Genomic DNA, 27,518 nt, shown 5'->3' with positions numbered 1-27,518 from the left:
GCATGCTCAGGCCCCCGCGAGCTATTAAAGGAGTACAGCCGCTTTTTTTTTTTTTTTTTTTTCCCCAAATAAAGATGAGTGATTTGAATGATGATTTGGGGAGTTAAGAGCAGGCACCCTGAAACAAGAAGGCATGTGTGTGTGTGTGTGTGTGCGTGTGTGTGTCCTTGCCCCGTCTGCAATCGCTCAGGGATTAAGATGATTTATGCTGCCCTGGCGTGACTTCAGATTCACACCGTGTGGGGTGACGGAACCATCATTCATCTCGCTCCCTCCATCTCTCTCTCCCTCTCCCTCTGTCAGTAATAACATTCAAACTTGCAGACGATTCGATTCCCCTAATGCTTAACTGTCTGAAAGTTTCCATCCTCATTAAGGATTCCTGCCAACACTTTGGTATTTGGCTAACTCTCGCCTTTGTCTGAGATTGTGTGTGTGTGTGTGTGTGTGTGTGTGTGTGTGTCTGTGTGTGTGTGTGTGTGGCAGGCCCGAGCTGCGACAACTACCCAAGGTGTAGTTTGGGAACTATAGTTCGTCATATCAGCTGTAACTGGATAATGACTGTAACTTGTTTCCCTGTGCAGTGTGTGAACCCAATCTGTCACTTCCAGCAGATTTTCAAATTCATGCCGTACATCGTGTGTGGGTGGCGGGCTAAACTGTGCTGCTCTGCATCCTACAGCTCTGTATATGTGGAATGCAGAGTGTACAGTGGCTGGCTAAAACACAAAACCACTCTCTTGAAAAAAATAAGTGTTCATGTGGGAAACAACGGACGGACCAAAGGGAATGGCCTCCTGTTCGTGGTCTTGTCACATCAAACACACGCCCAGTACACAAAGCGCTCATGTATACAGACAATAGTGGGTTTTGTCTTAAGTTAGCATCTTCCGTTTTGCTGTTCAGCTCCACAACCACGACGCAACCCCATTCATGTTCTTTTTTATAGCATTACAGTGTCTCCGAAAGCTTAAAAGAGCATCGGCCGAAGCTTCAGCCACATCAACCCAGCCAGTCACAGTTGATGGGTTTGTCGAAGCTGCGCAGCCGATCTTTGTTAAAAGCCGCAGAACTTTTATTTTAAATTCTGGCGGAGATCCCAGGGTTTCTAAAGATACCCGATGTGTCCCGCTGAATTACAGGAGAAATGTGTTTAACATGATGCACAAGACATTGGGATGTTTACTATTTGATGCGATGCTGCCGCCATCAAAACAATGGCATCTTGGGTTTGAGTCTTTCACTCAACGTAAGTGTGATGTAGCTTCAGCCAGTAGACACTGAATATGTATGTGACACGGTGAGAAAAAAGTTTTTTCTAACTTTGAAGCTGCTTCAGGGGAAATTTAAGGGGAACTCGGAGTTTTTAGTGGTCAAAGTCACAATGAGGTGAAAAGTGACTTTTTTGGACAATCATGACCGTCCAATCAAATAAAACATGACTCTTACAGTAACCTTATCTCACTGATGGACCTCTAATTGGTTTACACTTCAACAAGATGCCTCTTCATGTTGAGCCAAGTCCCAAAACCCTGTTTCAATGGGAAATACATTAAATTAAGGATGCACGATGTTCTCAAAACGCGGTTTTACTGTCACTTTAAGAGCTAAAATCTCTGACTGATGAATGACTAGGAGGTGTGTATGTGAGTGTATATGTGTGTGTGTGTGTGTGTGTGTGTGTGTGTGTGGCTTTGTTTCTTCAAATCTCTGTCAGCAACGATTCAGATTAAATGCAGATGGTTTGGCTTGGAAGTTCCTGTTCAAGGGGATTTTTGTTGATTGTAAAATTCAGTTTTAATTTATGGCTTTGTTTGCACGCCTTGGCCCAGCGTTGGCGGGAGAGGGAAAGCATGTTTGTGTGTGTGAGTGTGAGCGTGTGAGAGATAGACAGAGAGAAGGAGAGGTGTTTATATATGGCGTGGTCATGCGTATATGCATGTATTCATGTGTGCGCTTATCAGGGCGCTCATGTGTGCGTGTGCATGTGTGTGCTAGCGGGTGGATGTTTGCCGGCATTGTGAGTGGATTTGCAGGCACATCATCTGGATTAGGATGCTCTGTTTTGTCAGCTCATCGGTGACGCGGAGGCGCGCGCAGGGGCGTCTTTTGTCATTATGTCACTCTCTATCTCTCTCTCTCTCTCTCTCCCTGCTCTCTCCCTCTATCTCTCTCTCTCTCTGATGAACGTTGCAGCAACACTGAGACAATGTGTAGATAAAGCAACAGAACAAAAACACTGTGAGGAGCAAGCCTGGGTGACAAAATTGATTTTTTTCTGATTAATTGCAATCTTTATTTGAACAATCCAATGTTGATTCTTAAAGTCCCAAGATTGCTCTTTGGATCTGTTGAATTACAGAGAAATGTGTCCAAAACAATGCACAAGATGTCTAGATATATATATATATATATTTTTATTTATCTGATGTAGCGATGCTGCCATAAAACAATGGCATCTTGGGCTGGAATGGTTCACTCAATTTAAGTGTGAAATAGCGTCAAAGAAGTGTCACAGCCAGCTCAAGCAGAATAGCTGTGTGTTGTCAAACGATATGGAAAAAAAAATATATATGTTTTCAACTTTGAAGCTACGTAAGGGGAAATTGTGCAGAGCCACTTTGGCTAAAAGTTCCTTGCAGCACACCTCCTGTCCTTCAGATGGCGTGTGCTGACCTGAGGCACCACGGAAACTCGGCGGACCAAATTGCACATTTTAAACACATGAATGAACACCGGCGAGAGCTTCCCCTCTGAAGCCGGCGCCATGCACGTCTTGATGCATTTGGCTTAAAAAGCATGATGGTAAAGAAAGAGCCGGACAAAAGATGCAACATTGGCATTATAGATGAAACTCAATCCCTATGGCGACATCGTTGAATCACAATCTGTATCGAATCAAATCAGGAGCTGAGTCAAATTGGGAAAAGGTGCCAATACCCAGCCTTGTGAACAAAATTCAAGAAAAAAGTGCGAGTGTCACATGAGTCGGAGCCCTTCAACTCGCAACACTTTAATTCTGCGCTGACCACTGCTCATTAGTTTGTTTTTTCCCCACTTAAATCCAATCCTGTGTGCCCTACGGAGGCTCCGCCGCGACTAGCCCCACTAACTCTGCTAAAGTGATCGCCTGAGGGTCCGTTTGAACTGCAGACAAGATAAATGCTATTATTTTAGCCCCTGAGCTAACCATTAGTCTGCGGGCGGGACGGCAAACAAAAGGGGGCAGGAAGCCGACAAAAACAGTCCCAAACACTTTGTCACGAATACACAAAAGCAGGTGTGCCCCCCGCCCCCGCCGCATTCATTCAAAGGGTTAATCCTTTTGTAAACCCCCTGGGGAAAGAAAAACAACTCACCTGGCCGGTCTCTCACCTCCCCGCCCTGCCCCTGTTTTTCTGCGGTTGTTTTGTTTCAGTGTCACGTTACTTCACTCCGATTGTCTCCGCTGATGTGTTTTTGCTTTTTTTTGGGGGGGGGGGATAGGGGTGGGCTTCCCTATTGTGGTTTAAATTGAGGCTTTGGACTGCCACTTTGGCTCGCCTTATCCCTCCGAGGAAGCCGCGCTCAGGCCAGCAATCGGAGCTTGTGCATAGTTGAGCTGAACCTTTGTGAGGCGATTGCTCCATTTTGTCGGCTTAAAAAGGGCAGCTGCCACAGTGAATGGCACACAAAAGAGCAAAGAATTTATTCTTTTTTTTTTTTTTAACGCCTCGCTTTTGTGACCCCGGAGGTGAAAACAAAATGCACACCTGGAGAAGGGGCGGGGTCCTTTGTTGTGCACGCAGGTATGCACATGAATAAAACGCCCCTATGTAGCACTTTGCGAGCAACGAGGGAGACAGTGCGATGAAAGACGGCTGCTAAAACCCTTAAATGGGTCAACAATGCATCAGCAAGCAGCTCCACATCCACGGGAGAGCGAGGGAAGGGAGTGCAAATATTAGCGGCGCACATCCACATCCACAATTTCCTCCTCTAAACACACACACACGCACACACACACACACACACACACACCAATTTCACGGCTGCGCGAATGGTCGGGCGAATGTTTGTCTTAAGTAGGGTGAGCTCTCGGCCTTCATAAAACATGCATGGCGCTAATGCTGGCCGTTAGAATTCCTTGCCTCGCAGTCACCAGGGAAGCCGGCTCGACAGACTAAATGGACGAGCCTTTGTAAAAAAAAAAAAAAAAAAACCCCGACTGGAAAATGCATTAAGTCACTCGACAATGCCGCATGACGTATTTTAACAAAACGCTCCTGCTATCCTGTGTGTCGGCTGCTGAAAGAACCAAACAAATGAGGGAAAATTGAGGAAAAATAGAGTATCCTTTGTCCTGGGATATGCATAAATAAATAAATAAATAAATAAACGAACGAATAATATGCATCTATTTTTTCCAGGAGTGTGGGATTTTACCGAGGCGACTGTGACCCTGAGCAATTGTGTCTACGAGCGTGGCGCTTGCAAAACCCGAGCCAAAAGGAAATAAGAAGAGAGAGGATAATGAAATTTCTCAGCTCAGAGGAAGTCAGAAGGATATTGTTCCTCCAGGTGAATTGATCGCGCGCATGTGAGTGTGTGTGTGTGTGTGTGTGTGTGTGTGAGTCCAGGCATGCATGCGGTATTGTTGTACGCAGCACTGTGAAGGTGTGAGAGCATCTTTTTGTGCGTGTCCATATCTCTCTTTCTGTCATTGTGTGTGCCATTGTGTGTGTGTGTGTGTGCTGGCACGCGTCTCATGTTATGAACCCCTCCAGCGTAGCCCGGGTCAAAGGTCACAGCACAGAACCTAAAACGCTCCGATATAGCCCCCCCTTCCATAAACCGTGTTAGCTTTTCATTTCAATCCCCACACTTTTCCTTTCCTCCCTCCCTCCCTCCCTCCCTCCCTCTCTCCCTGCCTCCCTACCGCCTCTGCGCCTTCCATATGAGACACATTAACTGTGTCCTCAAAGAGAGAAAGCAAGAGAGGGAGTGAGAGAGAGTGCAGGAGGATAATCCCCTTCTTCCATTGTTACACGCTTTCATCTATTTTTATAAGGCAAGAGAAGAAGCGGAGGGGAGCGAGAGAGCGGGAGGGAGGGAGGGAGAGGGAAGGAGGGAAGTAAAAATATGTTCTGGTGGGCCGCGGTAATGTTACTGCACCGCTGAGAATATGATGCATCTCTGCCTGTATGGGTATACGTGTGCATGCATGTGCACACAGATGCACACACACACACACACACACACACGCACACTCTCTCTCTCTCTCTCTCTGTCTTCTGCAGTCAGTTATACATCTTGATAGCAGGATAGATATTTCCGATAGGAGGACAGTAATCTTCCTGACCTGTCTGGAGGACACTGAATAAACCAAGAGATCACGCTGGGTTGCCGAGCTGCAGCGGCTACAGGGGGTAGCATTTTCCTGGTGGAGTGTGACATGGTGGAGTTTATTTTCGTCCTCTTCTGGGTGTTTCTAATTGGCTGGTGGGCGTGCTTTCAAACAATGTCACGCAAACGTAGCGCAGCCCAAGTTTAATCACAGCTCTGAAGTCACCAACACACACTGTGGTTAAAGGAATACTGCAACGTTTTGGACAAAATACCCTTTTCCCGACTTACCCAGACTGTTTGATGGCATTTTCACCTCTGTGTGTCCAGTGGTTTGTTTCCAGTGGGTAGCATTTCGTGTTAGCTTAGCATAAAGACTTGAAGTCTATAGGAGTCATTAGCCTGGCTTGGTCAAAGTGAAAAAAATAGACCTTACAACAACTCATAAGCTTTTTTCATGATGTAGCCACTGCAGTAAAGGCTTTTTATATTCAGTTTCTCACTATCACTTAATTCTTCTTTAATCTTACAGTCATTTAATTCGGTCATTTTTTTCTGTTTGTCACATTGGAGTATTCCTTAAATCTCATGTTGTGGTTCCAGCTTCAGCCTCGGCCGCCACATCCTGCCCCGATTGCTGCAAAAAACTATTGCGATGATTTTCCAGCCGTTAGCATCGACATAAAGTTCACACTGATACTGAGCTGTGTCTGTGCTGTCGCTCAAGCTGAATAACCTGAAGTAGCAGCTTTGTTGCGAGGCTTTCTGACCAGTATAAAAATGGTACAAAGCATATCATTTCCTGAATTATTTATCTTATTGTTGCCAAGTGGCTGTGGTGCAGACAGCGTATAATCAGTTCATAAAGAGTTTTTAAGGAAGTCTGCCTTGTGTTGCCTCATTGTGGATCATCCACTGTATATTGCCCAAAGATAGTGCGCCATAGCGCCACATTTTTCTCACCCTGAAACATGCACACACTAATTCTGATTAGGCGTGTAAGCCTGTGTAATACCTGCAGTAAACAAGTCTCCGACCATGTGTGAATCTGACAATTTCACAGTGTTCTGCCACGTCTCTGTGAATCATCAAATCACCCAGATCAAAAAGGAACATGATGTCAAAATCCTAAATAATACGGCCTAATTGGTATCAATTAGTAGTAACAGCCGACGCTGCTGGCAGCAGGAGAGTTTCCCAGCTGAATCCCTGCACTGGAAGGCATGCCAGTCACAGCATGCCTATACTGGAGGCACAGCGCACCAAGATATGCTATGAATACGCACAAATGGGCGAGGAAGGAGCGGGCGCCCATCTCCACACGATGGAGGAAGAAAGCCAAACCACGGAAACTGCGACTTTATTCAAGACTTCAGTTCAAGACACCGATAATTGCATTTTTAGCTGAAAGTTCTGGTCTCAGACTGACGGAGAGGTGGAGTAGGTGGTCTGACAGCACAATGTGAAACGTCTGAAATGTCAGAGGTTAAGCTGCTGCCAGACCAGATGCCAAAAACACACAACGTATATGATAAATGGAGAAAGGGGCATGCATATTTTATATATATTTTTCCTGGCACACACTCACAGAGCCAGGAAAATGTGTGGAATATGCAAATCTCTCCTTAAAGGTAAAAAAAAAAAAAAGCTCTGGCACTGCGTACAGCGAATAGCACACACTCAAACACACCACACATTCACACAAACTTCTCTATCTGACCAATTTTGGTAAACCATGACTAACACCGGAGTCAGTCTTGTGTAAACTGGTTACATCTGGTTGCAGCTGGTCTGTCTGGCTCGGCAAACCCACTCTCACCTTTTCAGCTTCTCTTTGAAAGTTTCACCGTCTCATAAATGTGATTGTTTTTTATAATCAGCGCAGCATTCCTTGTGTGCAGAATTAAATTGCCGGCAAGAGGAAGCTTTTTCTTTTTTTTTTTCTTTTTTTTTTTTTTTCCCTTCTTCTTTTAAGATCCCTGGAAAGAATGTTTTGAGCAGGAGTAAGCAGAGAGTTCAAAGTCATTATGCTCGGGTGTGTGTGAGCGAGAGAGCGAGAGAGTAGGGGGTTGTTGGACAATGTTTGCACAGTAAGTATATGTCAGGTCAACGTATGAATGAATGCATGAGAGGGACTCCATTCGCCCCAGCTCGGCGTTACCCTGCTGAATGAGTGAATACATGAACATGCTTTTCTGCATTCTGTTTGTACTGTATGTTTGTGCTTTTTCAGCTTATTCCCTCAAGAGCGGGAAATATATATATATTTCTTTTATTCTCGTGCTTTCTCTCCCGTTCAATACTGTTGGGAAGTTTGCTAGCATGCTGCAACACACACACACACACACACACACATGCAATTCACAGTGCTGCCTACTGCAGTGCTCCTCTCTGGATGCAACCGAGAGCTCAGCCCACATTCAGGGATCAGAAAATCTACGAATAATAAGTAAGATGGGAGGTGGAGAGAGCGAAAGAGAGAGAGTGTGAGATTGAATCCCTCGCAGTTGGCGTCCCGTTCTCTTCCACACCCCTTTGGGCCGACCTCGTGGGCCCAAAGCACCACCAGAATCCACCCGTACGCCCCGCCGCCCCCGCACTATGGGCCTCACACTGGGAAAGACACGGCACCCACTGTGTCCCGGCGCTGCCAACACAGCCACCTGACGTTCCAGCATGCGCCGGCACACGCGCTACCCCTTCCCGCCCTCTAAAAACCTGTTCACCTCATCCCTGTCGCACACATGCACAGAATCCCAAAATCGCCTTTTTAAAAAAAAAAAAAAAAAAAAAAGCAGGACGGTAATTGCCAGAAAACAAGAGTGATAGCAGAGAGGAAGTGAGTCGGAGGAGAAGAGTCGGGGAGGGGGTGGTGAGTCAAGGGAGGAGGGAAAACTAGCAGAAGACAGAGTGGCTGGGAGAGACGGAGAAAAGGAGGGAATGAGTGCGGGAGGCTTTGGCTGAGTGCCTTTGAGGTGTTTAATTGTCTTCATTGAAGTCCGCCCCACCTGTTCCCCCCCCAAAACGCTACACCTGACACACATACCTGAGCCAAGAAGTGATAACTGTGAGAGAGACGGGCCAAAACGGAGACAACAAACTTTAAAAAAAAAAAAAAAAAGAAAAAAAAAAACGGGGAGGTGCATTCCAAATTAACAGCTGTCTGAGAAAGTGATTTTATTTCAAACGCAGCAAATGCCAGTGCCGCTTGGAGACGAGCCAAATTGCCCATCGCCGCTTGGTTGCACCTAAAAAGGCTGGAAATGCACATGGTGGCACATTGAACTGTAGGCCCTCATTGAAAATACAGTCATGTCCACGCGGCGGCATGAAAAACCGGTCTGCTCTCCCCCTCTCGCTCTCCTACGAGCGCCTGCCCGTGCCTTTTTACAACCCCGCTTCTAGATTGCAGAAGACAATGCCGACGCACAGCAGTTTGACCACGTCTGAAGTGAAAATCAACACGCGGTCCTCGGTCCTCGGAAACAACATGGCTGCCCTCCTTGAGCGGGCTTCGATTGCCGGTATCCGACGACCCGAGGCCTTTCGGATGCCGAGCGCATTCACACGCAAACCGCGTCGTGCGAAATGTAAAGCAGCGGCGTTTTTTTCCCTCTCACAAGCAAAATGGCCACCGTGCCCGTGTGCTGGTTCTCGTGTCTGCGAGCCAGCTGACCGGCTGCTTTAATCTCTGCCTCCGGCCACGCAGACGGATATCCACAGTGTGTGTGCATGTGTGTGTTTGTGTAAGATAATGTGCTGCGGCCATGCCATTTTCTACCTCTCATATCGCACACACAACCCAAAATATGACACAAAATACAGTCTTTCCATTCCTCTCTTCCAGTATCAGATGCGTTGAAATTCTTTTTTTGAGGGAACGAAAAATTGAGGGAATTGTTTTGGATTGGGAAACGTTATGTCGTGGGAACACTGTTTTCCATTTGAAAAAAAAAAAAAAAAAATTAAAAATAATAATATAACATAGGATTTGGAGAACATAGGGCCCTAGTCGCGTAGAGTCCATCTCCAGCTTCCCTTTTATTGGTGAAGTGGAGGGAACATGGGATTCAGGGAACATCATAGGGATTAGATAAGGATCATATCCCTATCTGCATCTCCCATTTATGGTTGAAGTAGATTTAATAGGTGAAATCAATGAGGGGTCACTCCCTAGACACACACACACACACACACTGTTTTTTTCATGTTCAGAGCAGGCACTCCTCGGCTTGTTCTCCCATGGTGTGGTGTGTTCTGGGAGTAGGACTGCACTGGGTGGGCTCTGCAGTGCATGTTTGCCCATGTGGAGAGGCAGAGTGAGCGAGTGAGTGAGAGGAGTGTGTGTGTGTGTGTGTGTGTGACACCGGGGTATGATTTGAATACCTGCCTGCTCTGGCTGAGCAGTGATCAATCATCTCTCTGTCAGCCGCTACTCCCTGCTGGCAACTTCTCCGTGCCCGCCGCCCCGTCCCTGTTTTCTCTCTCCCTCCCGCTCTCATCGTCTGGCTTGCTCATTCCCTGTCTGTCTCATCTTTTTTTTTTTTTTGAATTCATTCTCTCTCTGCTTCTCTCTATCTCCGCGTCTGTCTCCCTCTGTCGTTCCGCCCGTTTCAGAGCTTTCTCACAGCGGCGTGCTTCTCATTTGCTCTGCCTCTGCCTCCCTGTCGCCGCTCCATCGTCACGCCATCTCCCCGGCTCCTCTCGTTCTCTCTATCCGCCGCCGCGCCTCGGGATGTCAGTTGAAGAAGAAACGAGGGGTGAGGGGTGTACGACAGGTGGGAGTGAACATGTGACACACACAGGGGGGCGGCTGCGTGCACACAAACATATATACATACATGTGCACAAACCCACTCCTGCACTATTCTAGCATCTAGCTGCACACCCGTGGACGCACATCACACACGCCGGCCCAGCCTCATGCCAGCACAGTGTTTTGTGCAATAGTCACGACGTTTAATCTACAGATTCATTTCCCCCGAGAATGAATTGTCCATGAATTGTGACAGTCAGCAGGACTTTCAACGTCATGTAATGCATTTCAATTGGGAGTATGTGTTGTGCCTGTATCACGTCCCACGAGGTGGGACAAAAAGCAAGAAAGCCCACGTGAGGAGAAAGGTGGGGTTTATTTTCTGTTTCCTAACCTTAACCACCCTCCCTCTAACATTACCCACCTTGTTTTGTTTACTAAAGCTCCCAGATTATAGCCACTTCCGGTAAAGTAAAAACAAATTAAATTCATGCACATGCACAAAAAGGAAAATTCCTAAATTCGTGTCCTTGTGCATGAAAAAAATAGACGATTCACATTCAGGGCCATGAGGCTGTAGATTAATTTTTTTTTTTTTTTTTGACTGTTGCACAAGCGGCTGTGAGACTGGATTGTTCATGCACAAGCATGGCCCCACACACCTAGGCAGGCGTAACTGATTAAGATAGCTACACTCGGTACAATTTCTCCCGTTTCTGGCCTGATTTTAATTTTCTGATAAATGGCGGGGTGTTTTTAACTCTTTGCCTGCCAAGCGGCACAGATGTGCCGTGACCTTGGGAAGGGCACCGGGGGGGAGTGTGAGGGTAAAATACTGATTGATGGTGTGAATGTCTTCCACTGAGGGATTTTTTTTTTTTTTTTTTTTTCAGTGCACCACTCGCTCCCCCCACATACACACACAAACACAAACACAAACACAAACACATTCCCATTCCTCCACCAAGTTGGGGAAATCAGACCCAAGACCAGCACCGCCGCAGCTCCGCTCTTGAAATATGAATGGTTTTAATTAAACAAACTCGCTTTGCCATCTGGCCCCACGATTGGGCTTGCCTAATGAACAGAGTTACACACATACACCCACCCAACCACACACACACACACACACACTATTAACCAGGCTGAGCAGCATTCCGATGGGCATAGCATCGGAAATAGAGAGAAACAACAACAATGGAGTGATCTAGTGAGGTGCTTCACAGAGCCGGAAAATGATGCACCGCCTCATTGTGCTGAATGAGGACCGTGTGTGCGTGTGTGTGTGTGTGCACATGTGTGTGTAAGCCAGCGAGACCTTATTTGTTTCTATGCGTGAATATGTGTTTTCTGTGTAGCTCGGTGCATGTCGGACTGTCTGCGGCGTGTGTGTTTATTTTGTAGCCTACCGCGAGCTTGTGTGTATGGTAGCGCCAGCTCAGAGAGAGTGTGTGTGTGTGTGTGTGTGTACTCTCCAACTACCTGACTGATAACTGCTGTGATGTGCCACTTGTCTGTCTTACTCTGCTGGGCCAGCTAGCCGGCACTAAATGATGATGTTTGTAATCCAACAGCGGTACCCCAAGACTTCTCAGCAGGAGAGACAGGAAAGAGAGAGCGAGAAAGTGTGTATGTGTGTGTGTGTGTGTGTGTGTGTTGGGGGTGGGTTGTCTGGCAGCCAAAGCTCAGAGACGTGTGAGGCATGCTAACGTTAGCAGCCAGCATGGCACGCTATCATTCTCTTAGAGCCTCCAGTAAATTTACACTGCTCATCTCTCCCAGCAGCTAGCAGTAGCCCGAGCAGCCATCAAAGCTCTGGGAAATACACGCGGCGGTAAATAAAATAAAAAAAGTTGGGGAAAAACTGCAATGGATCGTCGCAAGTCGAGCGGCCACCGCTTCGAACAAAAAGTGTTCAGTCGAGCGTTACGAAACCCCTCTCTTTGTGCCGCTTACACAAGCCTGCTGTAATTCACCTCAAAGATGCATGTCAGCCGGCCTAAAACACGGATAAATGCTCCATAAACGAGCGGCCACAGTGATTCCATGTGGCTGTGCTCTACCCTACACCCCTGGAAATGCACGGTTTGGTTACACCACCTCAGTATGGTTGCAGCAAATCAGCCCTATCAGCGGTGAAAGGAAATCAAGGTAAGGCGAAAAGGTATTTATAAACACATATTAGCATTTTTCGCTTAATAAGAAACTATATGTATCGACTCGGAGTATGGATTAAACAAGATGAAGCCTGACCTCTGGCAAGCCAAGTTATGTGGCTGAAGTGCGGTATTGAACAGTGATATTACAGCTCCAGCGCCGGGAGCTGTTCTGATTCACACGGAGGTCTCACATGAAAACACCGCGCGCACCTCAGACGCCTCACACAAGGATGAAAGGGCAACGGAGAGGCATGTTATTTCGAGGTGTACTCGAGCTAACACGGTAAAAATGAAAAATCCACTGGCCCCCCTGGTGATGTGGAGATCAATAGCGGAGCAGAATTCTTTGACCCGCCGATAACACTGAATGTCTGGAAGGGCTCTTTGACATCCATAACGGCCTAATCGGGTGTTTGACTCCAAACACTCAATGTTTATGAATATCTAATGAGCATGGGGGTAAGCTTATGAATAAGTGAGCGGCCCAGCTGTGCATCAGAAAGATCAAGACTGTATGAAACGTACAGGATGCCACAGCTGAGCTAGTTGTTGTGGTAACTGCTGTTTGGTGGAGCTAGTGTGCTGCAAAAGCAACTCCGTCCATAAATTGAGTTTGCACCCTATTGAACTGAACGTATTTACAAAAATGCGGTCTTTGCAGACACCGCGGCGTTCTCATGTGCTCCCCGCGGACGTCCTTCACACTGTGGGCTGCTGAAAGAAAGTCCGTGAGGATGAAAAAGTGTGATCCAAGTTTTGCAGTGCGGAACAGGTCAAGAACGCGCTGATATTCCCGTGGTGACCCCCAACACTCTTTGTTTTGAGCTGGATCCTGAAGAACATGTCTGGGATGGAGCTGCAAGGTTTTTGTTTTTTTTGTGTGTGTGTGTGTGTTTTTTTTTTCCCCCGCCGTTCCCCTGTGAAAGAAGTCAACCAGTAGAAAATAATAAAGTTTGAAAGCTGACCTTGATGAAGGAGATGAGGAAAAAGAAAACATGATCCCATGACACATCTGTGCGGAAAGGAAGGAAGGAAGGAGTGAGACAAAGAGATGCAGAGAGGGGGCAACAAAATGCATGAGTTGTCTTCATGTGTACATCTGCATGTGCGTTTGGCGTGGATGTGTGGATGCGTGTGTGTGTGTGCAGAGTGTGTGCATTCATGTGTGTGAAAGAGAAAGAGGCAGAGAGATGAGGGACTGCAGAGGAGGAGGGTTGTTCCTGCACATTGATTGTGTGAACATCGATTGACAGCAACCAAGTCGGAGCTGGCAAGCTTTCACTGGTGACTCCCTGAACCTCGGAGCACGCTCCTTTTTTTCCCAAAGAGAGTTCCTAGTGTTTCCCAAAGACGTGTCATAAAGGAACGGGAATAACCACGGAATCAAAAAGAGACGTTGGCTTTTATCCGCATCTTGCCCGGGAACCAAAGAATGGTTGTCCAACATGATGTAAACATCACGAAAACTGGGAGTCAGACCCTGGTCAAGTCTCTGATATGACTTCAATCTGCTATCATGGCTCTAGCCTCAAGGTCGGGGGTTTTGAATCTGGTCTTGATCCAAAACACAAACACACACACACACACACACACCAGCATGTTGTCTATCTCCACACCCACACACTTTATTCTGATCTGAATGGGGAAAAGCAGCAGGGCCACACAAAAATATTCTCACCACGCATTGTCACTAGATCATGGACGCAAATGACCACAATCACCTGTTGCTAACGGCGCCCACACCGATGCTGTACCACCACAGCAGGCCATCTGGTAACGTTTGTTCTCCCTTTTTCCGCCGTTACTCTCATTTTCCCCGCAGAACAGGGACTTAGCTCCGAGCAAATGCAGCACCAGAGGTGTTCGTGTGTGCTCTGACTACAGCACATAGGGGATTGCTAATGACTGCGGTTAGCTTCCCTCATGAGGCCGTAGTAGTTTGCCAATATTAGCCCCAACCTTAGATGATTACATTTACATTACAGTTAGGCATTTAGCTGATGCCCTTATCCACAGTGACTTACAACAAGTCAGCAAGTCGGGTTTTAGTTTCTCGCTCAAGGACACGCTGACAGGATACACGGTTGTTGTTTTTTTATTCCTGGACTGAACCGATCACATTTGGATCCCCTGCCGCCCATCAGGCGAGATGATATCTCTTGATTGCCTCAAACCATTAGAACTCACAGTGGTATTGAATATGCTTTAAAATGACCACCTTGAGGTTTTACAGGTTGATGTGAGGTTGGAAAAGGAGTTCGGGGAGCCCCTGAGGTGGAGGTTGGGAAAACGGCTCCCTCGAATGCAAGTGTGACATGAGCAAAAGCCGCCTTTCTTCACACAGAGTCTGTTATTTTCCTTCGCTCGTACTACCTTCTGTCCATGTGGACATACAGATATACACGCCCATGCACGCACGCACGCACGCACGCACACACACATACACACACCATATACACACTCACACAGTCTCTGACCAATTCAGCTGATCCCACAAAAGATAGTGAGCAGCAGCAGAGCAGTTGTTTCTCTTGGATGGAGACTGATTCATGGATTGACCTTGACTCCTTTCCTCTAACAAAGCTGCTCTAAAGCTCCAGTATTCTTTCCAAGACTCTGCTCTGCAACAACAGAAACAGAAAATCACAACTTTTCTTGAGTTGCGCCGAAAAGAAACCGAGGTGGAACTAACTAACATGCATTTCGGGTCAATAGATTTTATGTCACGTGTTTTTACGTGTATTCGCTATTCTTTTACCCCATCGGGTAAAGAAAAATTAAAACAAGACTAAAAATAGGGAAGGAATTCGTAAATGCATGTAATAGTCACTTTCCTTCACTATTTTTAGGTTTCATTTCTCAAGGTGGATTTGATTGATAGGCCGATCACGGTTTTGATCTTACCGGGTTGTCTGCTATCGACTGTCCTGGTGCAATTACTCGAAGCAGAGGCCAAACTGAAATGAGCCTTTAATTGGAACTAATTCGGTCCGTAAATGGCTGCCTATTGTCTGAAACTGGAGGTTTTAAATACCCACAAGACACCCCTACCAGCCCACACTCACACCAAAGTATTTCAAATCCCATTTAAATCTGCACTGAGGCCCGAATGTGAGAAAGCCGATTTCCGGCACCTGTGTAACAACCCATTTGATGTGCGCATCTGTCTGATTTGCCTGACTTTCGGTCATTCCCAAACCCCCAAGCAGACATTTAATGCATTGGGCCATCTCCCAGATCACCACTATTTTGTTCTGGTTTCCCCTTGTGGGTATAATGGAAAATTGTCTTGACCGCCATGCCACCGCATTGCACTGGCAGAGTTAAGACACGATGTACGAGACAACTCTATCTATGAAGACAAGGTCCTCGCTCTGGATTTTTGAATAAGGATTCCTCATCTTAATGCCATTTGAATATCCTTATCCTAAGCCACTCTGGGGAAGCCTCAGCACTCAAGCTTAGCGCTCTCAAGACAGCTACTCCTTGTTAAGCGTTGCCTCAGACTCCGAGACTATCAATGGGACCATTACCTCTATCTCTTGCCTTCGCTGCACACCCAGACACCCACACACACACATACATCTATGGCCTTGTTTGGAAAAGACTATAGGCTCGCTGTATGAAAGGTTTTGTAACGAAAGCTACCTTGAGACTGCCAATACAATAGGTTCTCTTTCACTTCTCCCCCTCAGTCCCTCTGGGCGGCCGTCCTTTTGCATTACAACCTACAGAACATCAATTCTACCTTGCTCTGATTAGAGAAAAATAAACTGTGTAGCTGCGTAGAGGCCTCAAGCCAAACCATGCATTGCAAATCAGCACAGCAGCTATATCTATGCCGGCGCACAAGTTCCTAAACAAGTCAAGGTGGGTAATACAACCAAACCCCACGAAGCTACTCCCTTATTTCATCTTGCAGAATGAAAGGCAAAATAGAGAGATCATGTAGAAAATCAATTCGCAGTTAAGTCGAAAACCTAGGCGCCAAATGAAATTCACTGAGAATTGTAAAGTGGTCCAAAAGAGTGGGCTGCAAACTCAAAGGAGAGAAAAAAGGTTGAAAGGCGTTGATCTAAATGAATGCGCCTATTACATATATTCTCTCGTGTAGCCCCTTTGATCAAGTAAACCAGGTCTTTCCGAAATAATACCATAGACTCTCAGTAAATCCAAGGCCTAGCCAACACATGACTCAGGCCGTGTGGGTCTGTAGCACGGCTTCAGTTACAATCAAACCTGCGACGTCTGCTTGTATGAAAAGCTCAAGACAAAATCACAATACAGAGCCCACCTAACCAGTGACACCTATCTTCAAGCCAACAACACCTCAACAAACTTCTACTTGATAACGCTGAGATTTTTTTGTTTGTTTGTTTTTTTAAAGGAAAAAGGAAAATCTTGCATGTTTCTGCGTTTTGTGAGGCTTAATGTGTCTATCGTCCGGTGTGCTACGTGGATGGTGTGGTCAGTGTGTGCAGTGTGTGTGCTTGTGTGTTTCCTGTATCTTATCGTTTTCTTAATCTCCTTTCAGTGTTTGCCCCTACCATTTTCCATGTGCTCTGCCTCACCGACACTGCCATCCGGCGTTGTCCTCTCGTAGCTGTCCTCGGGCAGGGGAAGGGCGCCCAGCCGGGGGCCCGACGAACTCTTGCTGCTGGGTGTCTCAGACTCGTCCAGGCCGCTGTCGTAGCAGCTCTGCAGCGATCCCTGCTGGTGAGGGTCCTGGGGCTGGCTCACCACCGAGAAGGTCACTCGGCGAAACGGCTACAAGAGAAACCAGACGGCCGGGGGTCACTACAAAGGGGACTGTTTGTACCTAGTTTCTTTTTTGTTAGACTTGAACGGGAAAGCTGGAGGAGAGGGAGGAGTTTGAAACGCCCAGGAAATGGGAATTCAGATCCTCTGGGTTTTAGAAAAAGGGTTCATTTCAGAAGGGTAGAGAAACAAGACAGGGAGCAATGGAGCAAGGGTGAAGTGACTGCATCTTGAAGTAGGAGGGATGTTATCTTTGGGATATTTGGGACACAACTAACCTCAACATCCACCCTACAAAAGTATACATAACCTTAAGTACTGTTTTGGAACAGCCAACAAAAAGCGTTTCTTACGAAAAACAAGGTCCTGCCTTTAGCCTTCACTGAAAACGTTCAGTAGCAAGACCTTGTACTGGGGACATGGACGAAGAGGTACAAAGGGACTTTTTCACAGGCTCCATTGAAGCTCAGGGGACCAAGTACACCTGGCAACTGGCTGAACAGTTGTGTTAAAGGCAGCGAAGGGGGAGGGGAGAACGCACTGGCCTTGTTCACCTGTTTACGTGCCCACTAAGAAGAAGGCAAGGTGAGTAAGCATTTGTCTCTGCACCGAGTGCGATTTGATGTCACAGAGCGAAGGCCTGTCAGTGAGTGCAAAGTCATGGGCATGCTCGGGCACGCAGGCACACACACGGCAACGCATACATGTGTGCATGTGCAGTAGCTGAGCTGTGGGTTCACGTCAATATGTGTAGCTTGCACTAACGTTATTGAGCAGTGTCTAGTTAGGCGGCAACACATCATTTAAGCTGGGGTCCCTCTCTCCCTGTGTCTTGGTCTGCTTCCCTTTCTCCCTTTTCATCTCTCAATCCCTGTACCAGCCAGTAGAAAGGTGACAGTGGAGAGAGGGAATGAAAGAGGCAGAATGAGCGTGAGGCGAGGAATCAAAGACTCGGCTCGGTCATTACCAGAATAAATGGCATAACAAATGGCTAATGCCATTCATTAATTAGATACAAACACAGTCGCAGCTCCCCTCTCTTGCTGTGCATCTTCTCTTCCTGCCCCTTCCTGGACCTCATCGCATGTTTTTCTCTTCTCCTCCTCTGCTTCTCTCTCTCTCTCCCTTCTCCCTCTATCTTTCTTGCTTCCTTGTTCCATCATGAGAATATAAAACGGGACAGAGGCCCCATTACTCAAGCCTTCTCTCCTTCTCTTACACCCTCCTGCCTCTTGTTCCCTGCTGTCTTCCCTGATGGGATGAAATCTGCTATAAGCCCCGGTTAGAGGGAACTGCACCTTTAATTTGCACATCTGTCCCCGACCCTTGCATTTGTCAGCAAGTGTGTGATCTGAGAGGCAAAATGCACAGTCACACCATCACACCAGGCTCCGGGCAGCATCTTACAGTGTAGGCAGGCAGACACGTGTGCGATTGTTCATACATGTGTGGCCACGCACGTAGACGCACGCGCGCATGCACACAGGAAGCGTTCTCAGAGAGCGGCGACAGGTCACCACGGAAAGACAAACCTCTTTGTTATTTTGTCATCCTGAGACAATCATTATAAGCGCCTCTGAATCTCTGCCAGGCAGACACTGTAGAACATTCACTTTTTGATAATGAAATTTCCCACAAGCCACTGGGAAAAAAAATAGTCTTCGTCTTGCTGTGTGTGGAAATTTGCATATATTTATATATTTCCACCCCAGTTCTCTTTCTCTGGCTGGCTGGCTAACACAGCAATCTTGGCAATAAATCATGTTTCCATGTAATTACAATCAACACTCAACAAATGAATTGATATAAATATTCATGCAAATTTCACTTGGATAGTCAAACATTTGTTGCATAATTAAAACCAGGGCCCAGAAGGAGGACTGCCGTCTATAAGTGGAATAACACTTGAGATGTTAAGATATTACACCATTTTTTTTTATGTTTGTTTGTTTTTGTTTATTTGTTTTCTCTCCCTCTCTCAAAAGCACTTGTTTGGTGTGAGGTGTGTGTTAACAAGTCCCACAGCCTGTGTGTGGTTGACAAAAAAAAAAAAAAAAAAAAAGGAGAAAAAAAACTTTGTCTGGATTAGATTTAGTGGAGAGCCATACTCCTTGGGAAACACAGTTTTCTAATGATACAAATTAAACGACTGTTGCCTAATGAATTGCTGGCAAGACCGCTGCAGAAGAAAAGAAACACTCGAGCAAGCATGCACTGAGGGAAAATTGAGTTTGGGCGAGAGAAAAGAAGCAGATGGAAAAAAAAAAAAAAAAGTTAAATGAACAAATAGATTTTGTCCACCTGAATTTCCCCTTATTTTCACTGGAGGGAGAGCGAGATAGACCAGGCGAAAAAAAAGAAGAAAAAAAAAAAAAAAAAAAGCTAATTTGTTTGCAGACCTGAAATGGAGTTCATGCAGAGATCGCCGGCGGCTTTGGTTTAGAATCTGCAGCAAGCACCGTCTGCACAGCGACCTTCGCTCCCTTCATTCTGTGTCTTTTAAATAAATGAATAAAATAAAAAACGGTTTAATTTTCCCTCTCTCTCGTTTTTGTGCATGCATGTGTGTGTCTGCATGTCGGCATGTGTGTGTGTGTGAGTGTCAGTAGCTGGGAGAGAAAAACAAATTGTCCAGCTTGCCATGTGAAATCACATATGGCTTTCCGGGTGTCACAACCAATCTTGTTTTCTCTTCCAAGTGTGCATGAGGAAGAAATTGCCATGGTCTGTCACATGGCCAAACCGAGGGGAAAAACTGACCACAATTATCTGCCATGCAACCGCACACACTCTCTCGCGCACGTGAACACACACCGGGGTGATGCCGGGGTCTCTGCCGTCCCGGAGGATGCCTTTAGCATACGTGATGAGCGAAGAGTGAGACGTGACGCTGAAGAAACTGACAGTGGGCGTTAAAATGGAAGCGACCGCCTTCCTCCGCCCTCGCCGTGTCAAGTGGCACGAGGTTGACCCTCGCTCACCAGACACCGGCCATTTTCAAAACCAGCGTTAACCCTGACCGACGACGATGCCCTTTGATGCCAACCCCTCCCACTCCCACCGTGACCTTCTGCCCCCGTGGCCCACTCAGCTGTCAATCAGTTCAGCAGCGGCTGACCAAAGATGTGCTCGCACCCCCCCACACCTTTTACAATCGAGGTCCACGAGTTGTGGATCTTTAAAGGAGACCTGTTTTACTTGTGAAAAGGTTTGATCAAAATGCGATAATTAACAAATCAAGCCAAAATAATGCGTGGACTCCCCGTTATGCGCTAAACATTTTAAAGCTTTGAATGCAAAGATCAAAGAAAACCATTAAAACAACTGCAGCAACAACATGCCATTGTTTTCCCCATGCTGGGTTACATATCCATGCACATACACACAGAAACACACACACACACACACACACACACTGCTGACCCCCATGCTGTGCGCTGCTAGAGTGTAGCCAAGTTCATAATGCATGGCTTTCATTACAATTTAGTGCGAGTTTGCTTTATCTCTACCAGATGCCGGGACCCCTTTTAGCGTCCGTACAGTGGAGGCCTCTCCGGGCTGTTCCTGTGATTGAAAGCCAGCCGTGACAGCTACGGGTGATTGAGCAACTCCGTCATCCCAGAAAATGAACAATGCAAACAAGCCACAGGTTTACTGGAAGCCGGGGCCGAAGCTTGGCCCAGGCTATTTCCTGGAGGCTAAAGGGAAAACACATGTGCTGCCTATTCGGCCAAAAGCTGTGGCCAATAAAAACAGGACCGTGTCACTCATGTCAATAATGTGTGACCTCTTGGATTTGATTTTCATTTCCTCCCCCCCGCCCGCCCCCCAAGCCCTAAACTAAAAGCACCGAGCGGCCATACAGAGCACGGGGTTTGTGCTTCACTTGATCTTTGCTTTTATCTCCCAGCAAACCCTGAATGGATGAAACATTGTCTAGACTTGGAGCTGTGTGCTTTCGCTTAGATTTTCAGAGTTTTGGAGATCAATGATTGAGTCGATGCGTGTTGCTCAAAGCTGTAGCCAGAATGCTGAGAATTTTCTGTCATCATCGATTCCCGAACGATCCGCCCGTTTGGCTCGCACGACTTCTTCAGTCATTAACGTGCATGTAAAAGATGCACCGAATACACAATTAAAACCGTGCTCACGCTGAGCGGGTTCTCATCCGCGTGGCTGCACCTCAACTTTTTGTCGTGGAACAGCTTGCTCCGGATGACTGTATTTATAATTAAGCCCAACTTCTCCAGGGCCTCCGGGTGGAGCTGAGGAGAATGGAAGGATGGAGGTGGAATGGGTTAGCAAACACACTGTGTGTAATTTCAGCTGTAAATGCCTGTGGCGGATGGCAGTGACCCACTACCGTGAACTGCGGCAAGTAATTGTGGCTGGGCGGACTCGGGGCAAGGGGAGCAAACATAAACTGCAGGGCCAGTGTCTTATTGCAGCCGAGCGAGAGAGACGGAGTGATGGAGGGAGCGATGGAAGTGAAGATAAAGCAGCCTGAGTGGATAGGGAAAAGAGCAGGAGACACACGGGGAGAAAGGCGGGGGAGCGACACATGAGTACGGCCATGATTGCCAAAAATGCCAGTCTGTAATTAAGAAGCCACGTTGAATTTTTAATGGGCAACCTGACAGTGACCTGTGATACGCCACGCGAGACTCCAAGTAAGTGCTAAATAGCCATGCTACACCAAACATCATGCTTACGGGGAGCCTCGATTTGGCTTTGCTAACTTAACCCGGTGGCCGCCACCGGCTTGTAGCGGCGGCGCTGGCGCGGGTGAAACGGGGTTCACAAGATGCTCGAGTGCAATCCCATTACTCTAAATTAAAAAGATACGATGATGTTCAAGCGATAAACGAGACAAATGCCCTCAAGGTGAACGTCTGAGTGGAAATCAATTGGAATCTGATCATGTTGGGGTCAGGTTCTATTTGGGTGCTGCTCAGTTGCACTTAATTACTCGCCTGCAGGCTAACCTGAGAACGGGATTCTGATACAGTCCTGCCTCAGAAGTTGTAATCCGGTGGGTAGTTAATGTGGTTGGTCTTTCAGGTGAGGAGGGGGCCCCCGGAGTCACCAGAGGCATCCTGATGAGGGTTTCTGGGTGGGATTGTTGGTGGAGAAGGGTTGAAGCTTTGTTATTGTAACCGCCCGCACGGTCTCAGGTATCAAGTCCTGGCCTGACTGATCGCTTCGGTCCAGTTGAACTCCGGCGCTCCCCTTCACCTCTCCACATTCCACCCTCTCCGCCTCCCCTCGCTCCTCCTTCCACGCGCATTCCTACCAGGCCCTGTCTTTCCCAGGAAACAAGACGAGAAGATAAGCCGAGGTAGCATTTCCAAAGAAAACCTAAGACTCCAGGAGAGACAGGGAAGAAAAACAAAGCAGAGATAAAAGCACTCTGGTGTCTGATTTTTTCCAGCATTATCGTCAAAGTCAAAAGAGATGCAAAGCGTGTGTCTTTTCTAGTCCGCTGAGCTTCAAAAAGAAAAAAGGTGATTTTTTTTTCAAATCCTTTCAGATCTCAGTCAGGAATGCAAGGGCATCCGGCCAAAACCCTCACCTGTCCAAAATGCTCACCAATCCCGTGATCGCGATGTAATGGACTTCGGTGTAACTGAGAAATGGAGGCTGCGATTGACTTGATATCCACCTTTCACTGGAAATGACGCAAGGCACACGCAAGATGAAGGAGATACGCTCGTGCGGAAAGCTCGATGGGATCTTTAAACACCTGTAAAACTGTGTTTACGGCCGCAGCTGAAGACATTACGGGCGCACGGCCTTGTTAAGAGCCGATGTTGCTATTAGCCCACGCTTGTCGATCTTTGAAAGCAACACGACTGTATTTTCCCTATTCATTTTACCATGTGGCCATTTTATGATCCGAGTGCAGACAGATCGATTGAACGCCCTCAACACACGAGTCCACTGGTGGCGATCCCTTAGGTCTTTATTGACCCTTTATTGCCCTCATTTAGCAGAAGAAATATCTATATAAATATATATGCACCATCAAGCAGATAATACTTAACAAACCAAACAGGCACCAGCAACGCCAGAACATGAAGGTCCAGCTAATCGGTTTTGCTCGCTTGCGTTTAAGACCTTTGTGTGGCGGGGCTGGCTCCACAAAAAGTTGCTGTTACCCGCAAAAACTCATCCGAGGGACCTTTGCGGGGATAAATCCTCGTCTGAGAGCTCGTGGGGCCCCGGGAGCAACTTTGGATAAAGAACAAGGAAGTGGGGATTGGGGAGCGCGAGGAGAGATGTGAACGTCTGAGAGAGAAAGAAAAGAGAGAGGAAGGAACAGAGATGAAGAAGGAGGCGAGAAAGCGAGCGATCCTCCCATCCGCAACTCCATTTTCCTCCTTCAATCCACCATCCCCCTCCCTTCCTTCAGTCGTCTCTCTTTTCCCAGTGTGCATGGAATGCCTTTGGAGGAGTGCCACAGCTAGCACTTTCCTATTAGCATGCACCCCATGCGCACAGCCGGAGAGACAGACCCAGAGAAAGGGAAAAAAAAAAAAAAATAAGAGAGGAAAAAAAAAGATCACACATGGTTACTTTCTTAAAGTCTGAGCTAAACTTTTAATTGCTCTTCAAGTGGCGGATTAGGCCACTGGTGAAACAGAGATACTATTCTGGGGGGACGCGTTTGAACGTCTTCAGAAGCTTAGCCCAACCCCTGACCTGCTCTGAATGGCAAAAGAGAAGTGTTTTCCTTTTTTTTTTTCTTCTTTTTTTTTGTTGGGGGAGGGTTGCTGCTGAATGGCAGTGGATTAGCTTGACGCTGACAAATAATTCCACTGCTTTCGCCGGGCTGCCTGAGCGGCATTGTTGCAAGCCCAGCGTCACACACAGCTGATAGCGTGATGGTGGAAAGACCTATAGAGGGTATAAAAACGGATAAATGGAGGCTTCATAATGCGTGGATTGCACCGTGCCGTTGTTGTCAAAAGAGCCCAGATATTTCCATTTCGCTAAATTTTTGACTATTTCCCTCACATTACCGGTGGCTGTCAATCGTGAATAATGTTACACCCTCTCATTACGTATGGATGCTGCGTTCTCCTTTGTCGACATGTTATAGAGCCTTCCTCTGCGGAGACAAGCTCTGGCACCAGCTGGGACCGCGTGTCAACCGAACCTTGACCCCCGGTGTTGCTTACACGGAGTCTGCCTGCAAATCTCGCTATCACATTTCCTACTTTTCTCGAAATCAGGCCTTGTTTGTAGACTGACACATGAGTGGCATACCACCCGCTAAGTGTGTCCATATCTGCTCACATCGCTACCTGTGCATTCATGCGTTGCAAGTGCCTGTTTTTTTTTTTTTTTCTTTTTCCTGTGTGTGTGTGTGTATGTGAGTGTGTGTGTGTCTGTATCTCCTCATGCGTGTGTCATGTATCTGGCATTGTCACGTCATGTCACATGTCACTCAGCCGAGGTTCCTCGCTCTGACACGGGGGATCTAGGTGTCGCGTGTAGGGATCCATCACAGCCTCGGCAGCGCTGTGTCTGACCAGCGGCCCACTACTGTCAGCGCGTGACGGGGCGCGGGCCGCCGCTAACGTTAGTTTGTTGTGACACGGGGGCCCGGGCGTCGGCGCAGAGCGTGACGTGAGCTCGGCGCGAGTTCGGCGCGAAGCGGGCAGACGCCTCGACCGGCTACCTGTCCTGAGAGCGCACACCTGACCGGTTTTAAAAACAGGTTCAGTATTTTTCAACCCAGACTACATTAACCCTTTCATGCATAGCGGTCACTACAGTGGACAGCTGTTTAAAAGACATTTTCTCCTAAATGCAATGGTTTCCCCCCCAACCCCACCCCATTGAGGTTTATGCAGAGACTGTCAGTTCTTGTTGCTGAAAACATATTAATATTAGTATAATGCTATGATAATACCAGTCCTTCATCCTTAAAGAAGTATGGAGACTCACAAAAGTGTTCATGCCCTAAGAAGAGTAAAAACACATGAGAAAAAAATCTTGACTCAGGCTTTCATAATTCATGCATCAAAGGGTTAAATGATTTATAATGTGATAATAGTATAAACATCCTTTTTGAAAATGGGAAAATCACAGCATAGTCAAATACATCTTGAAAGTTTTCTGCCTTAAAGTGGTTTTATTCAGGGTTTTTTTTTTTTTGATAATGCATCACCTTGTATACATTCACAAACAATGGAAAACATTGGAACCAACATGGAAAAAATAAATTCTAACTGTTAAAACGGCATGTGGACATGGAGATATTATATTTATAGACTTGGTCCCATTGGAAACCTTTCTCCCACTGTTTTTTTTTTTGTTGTTTTTTTTTTTTGGATACTTGTGTGTATTTACACTATTAACTATATTCACACAGTGGGCCATTTTGAACATTCAAGTTTGTTTGTGTGCGACCAAGAGCCTAGCCTAGTGAATTGGCTAGTATATTACTAACTGGTAAGCTAGGTGGCTAACTTCCCTGCCAAAAGCAAGCAGTTGTACTCGTTTATCAGGTTATTTAATATCTGAAATGTTTGTTTTTACTCAAAATGCCAGTCTTCCAGGTAGAGTTTCCCACTCCGAATGTAGGCTACAAAATTGCAGCAGCATGAATGAGGTCAGCTCCGCCGCTAAGTCGGCTAACGCTGCGTTCGCTTCCGACTCGGACCGCGGGATTTATGTCACGGCGTCGACTCGGGATGAACGAACGCCAGGAGGAAGGATTTTCCAGAGGTGAGACTGCGATGTCGTGTACGGCGGTGCAGACGAGCATTCGAATGCGACCCGGGCTGCAGCGAGCCAAACCCTCGGCTGTTGTTTGACATCAGCTGTGCGGGGACGAAATGAATGTCATCGAACGAGAAGAGGATCGACAAGGAGAGATAGAGATAGGAGAGAGGGAGCGAAAGAGCGAGGGGGGAAGATAAATTTAAGCAAAGAGAGACTGTAGAGGCTTTAATAAGGCTGATAAATGGTTCTTTATTTACCATCCTGTGTCACTGATGACAGATAACCTGCATTTAGGGGATCAGGGCCGCCATCCAAACAGACAAAAGAGAGAGAGCGAGGCAGAGACGAGGAGAGACGGAGAGAGAGATAGATTGGGGGAGGCTAGAGAGCATATCCGGCTTATCCGTTAATGAGGCGTTCTGTTTGAGCATGTTCATGCAGGCATGTATCATTCATGTGGGATAAGTAAGCGTGATGTGTGTGTGTTTGTGTGTGTGTGTGCGCGTGTGTGTTTCCTCATGTAGATACACCAGCTCTCTCATTTAACACACCACCCGTGCATCCCTCATCTCATCAGGGTAGCACCACAAGGGGGCGCGTCTTTGCCTCGTTGAAACTGATGCCAACTGAATCATGTACTTATGTCCACATCTCTCTCTCTCTCACACACACACACACACACACACACACACACAGATACACACACTTCCCTTACAGATCCCAACCGCCACCTGTTCCCGACAACAGAAGACAATTATGATCCAAATGATTGTGAAAACAATTATTACAAATGAGTAATTAAACGCTAATGTCAGAATAAATAAACTCACGGTGAGGGAGAGAGAGGAAGAGGGAGGAAGAGAGAGAGAGAGAGAGAGAAATTGAACGAGGAAGGAGAAGGCCCAAGGCGATTTGAGGGAAAGGAGGGAATGAATAAAGAGTGGCAGGGAAGGAGGAAGGTAGGAAACGACTGCGGGAGGGAAGGAGAGAGGTGAGGGTAACCTCTTATTGCAGTGGGTGCAACATGGGGATTATGGGAGATGGAATAGCCTGCTCGATGGACCCACACACACTCCCTCACACACTCACACACACACACGGACACGTTCAACAGACCTCGACGGTTGGCACGGAAGATATTTCTCCCCCTCTTCCACATTTCTTCCTGTCATGTTCCCCATCTCTCCATCCTCGTTCATCATCTCCCCTCGGCCTCTTATCTCCAAACTTCCCTCCCTCTCCTTCGCCTCCTCCTCCTCCGCCCCCTCCTCTCCCCCCCCACCTATCTCCGTCTCTGTCACTCTCCCCTCCCCTCCCCGCCCGCCTCCCCCTTGCCTTCACTTCGCTATCTTTGTCGAGATCGAGCAAGGTCAAACCTCCCCGACGTTTGATGGATGAAAATGGAATTAAGATGAAAGCACACTTTCAGATAATGAAGATATGCGGCGGGAGATTAGGAAGCCGGGGAGGGCTGCCGAGGTGCCGACCAAATTAATATTGAAATTTATGTGTGTTTGGCTCGGGCCCAGACAATCCCCATGTGTTCGTTTCACCAGGGGGGCCCGGCGGACAAAGTGAAAAACATAACGAAAAATTTTAATAGCGTTTGAGGGGGCGAAGTGGCAAGGCGGCGTCTTTCTTTCCTTCTTTCTTTCTTTCTTTCTTTTTTTTTTTTTTTAAAGACTAACCGTGCGTTTTCTCCGACACACGACCAGAAAATGAAGTCGAAAGTGATGATTGAATGTGGATGTGTGTGTGACGGCGTACGGTGCATATGTGAATATTTC

At 47.0% G+C, this 27,518-nt stretch overlaps 1 protein-coding gene across 2 annotated transcripts in view; it reads right to left on the bottom strand.

The window, feature by feature from the left end:
• Positions 1-27,518, bottom strand: part of pcdh7b (protocadherin 7b) — a 130,950-nt gene that overhangs the window by 53,029 nt on the left and 50,403 nt on the right. Inside the window, exon 2 of one of the 2 annotated variants that reach the window (XM_030076069.1) lies at positions 16,788-17,007. In XM_030076069.1, coding sequence (XP_029931929.1) covers positions 16,788-17,007 — 220 coding nt within the window. The remainder of the gene's footprint in view (positions 1-16,787; positions 17,008-27,518) is intronic. The other variant, XM_030076070.1, reaches the window with a different exon arrangement.

The sequence above is a fragment of the Myripristis murdjan genome, chromosome 18, assembly GCF_902150065.1.
Source record: "Myripristis murdjan chromosome 18, fMyrMur1.1, whole genome shotgun sequence".
NCBI lineage: Eukaryota > Metazoa > Chordata > Actinopteri > Holocentriformes > Holocentridae > Myripristis > Myripristis murdjan.
This window is presented reverse-complemented; position numbering and strand designations above follow the sequence as displayed.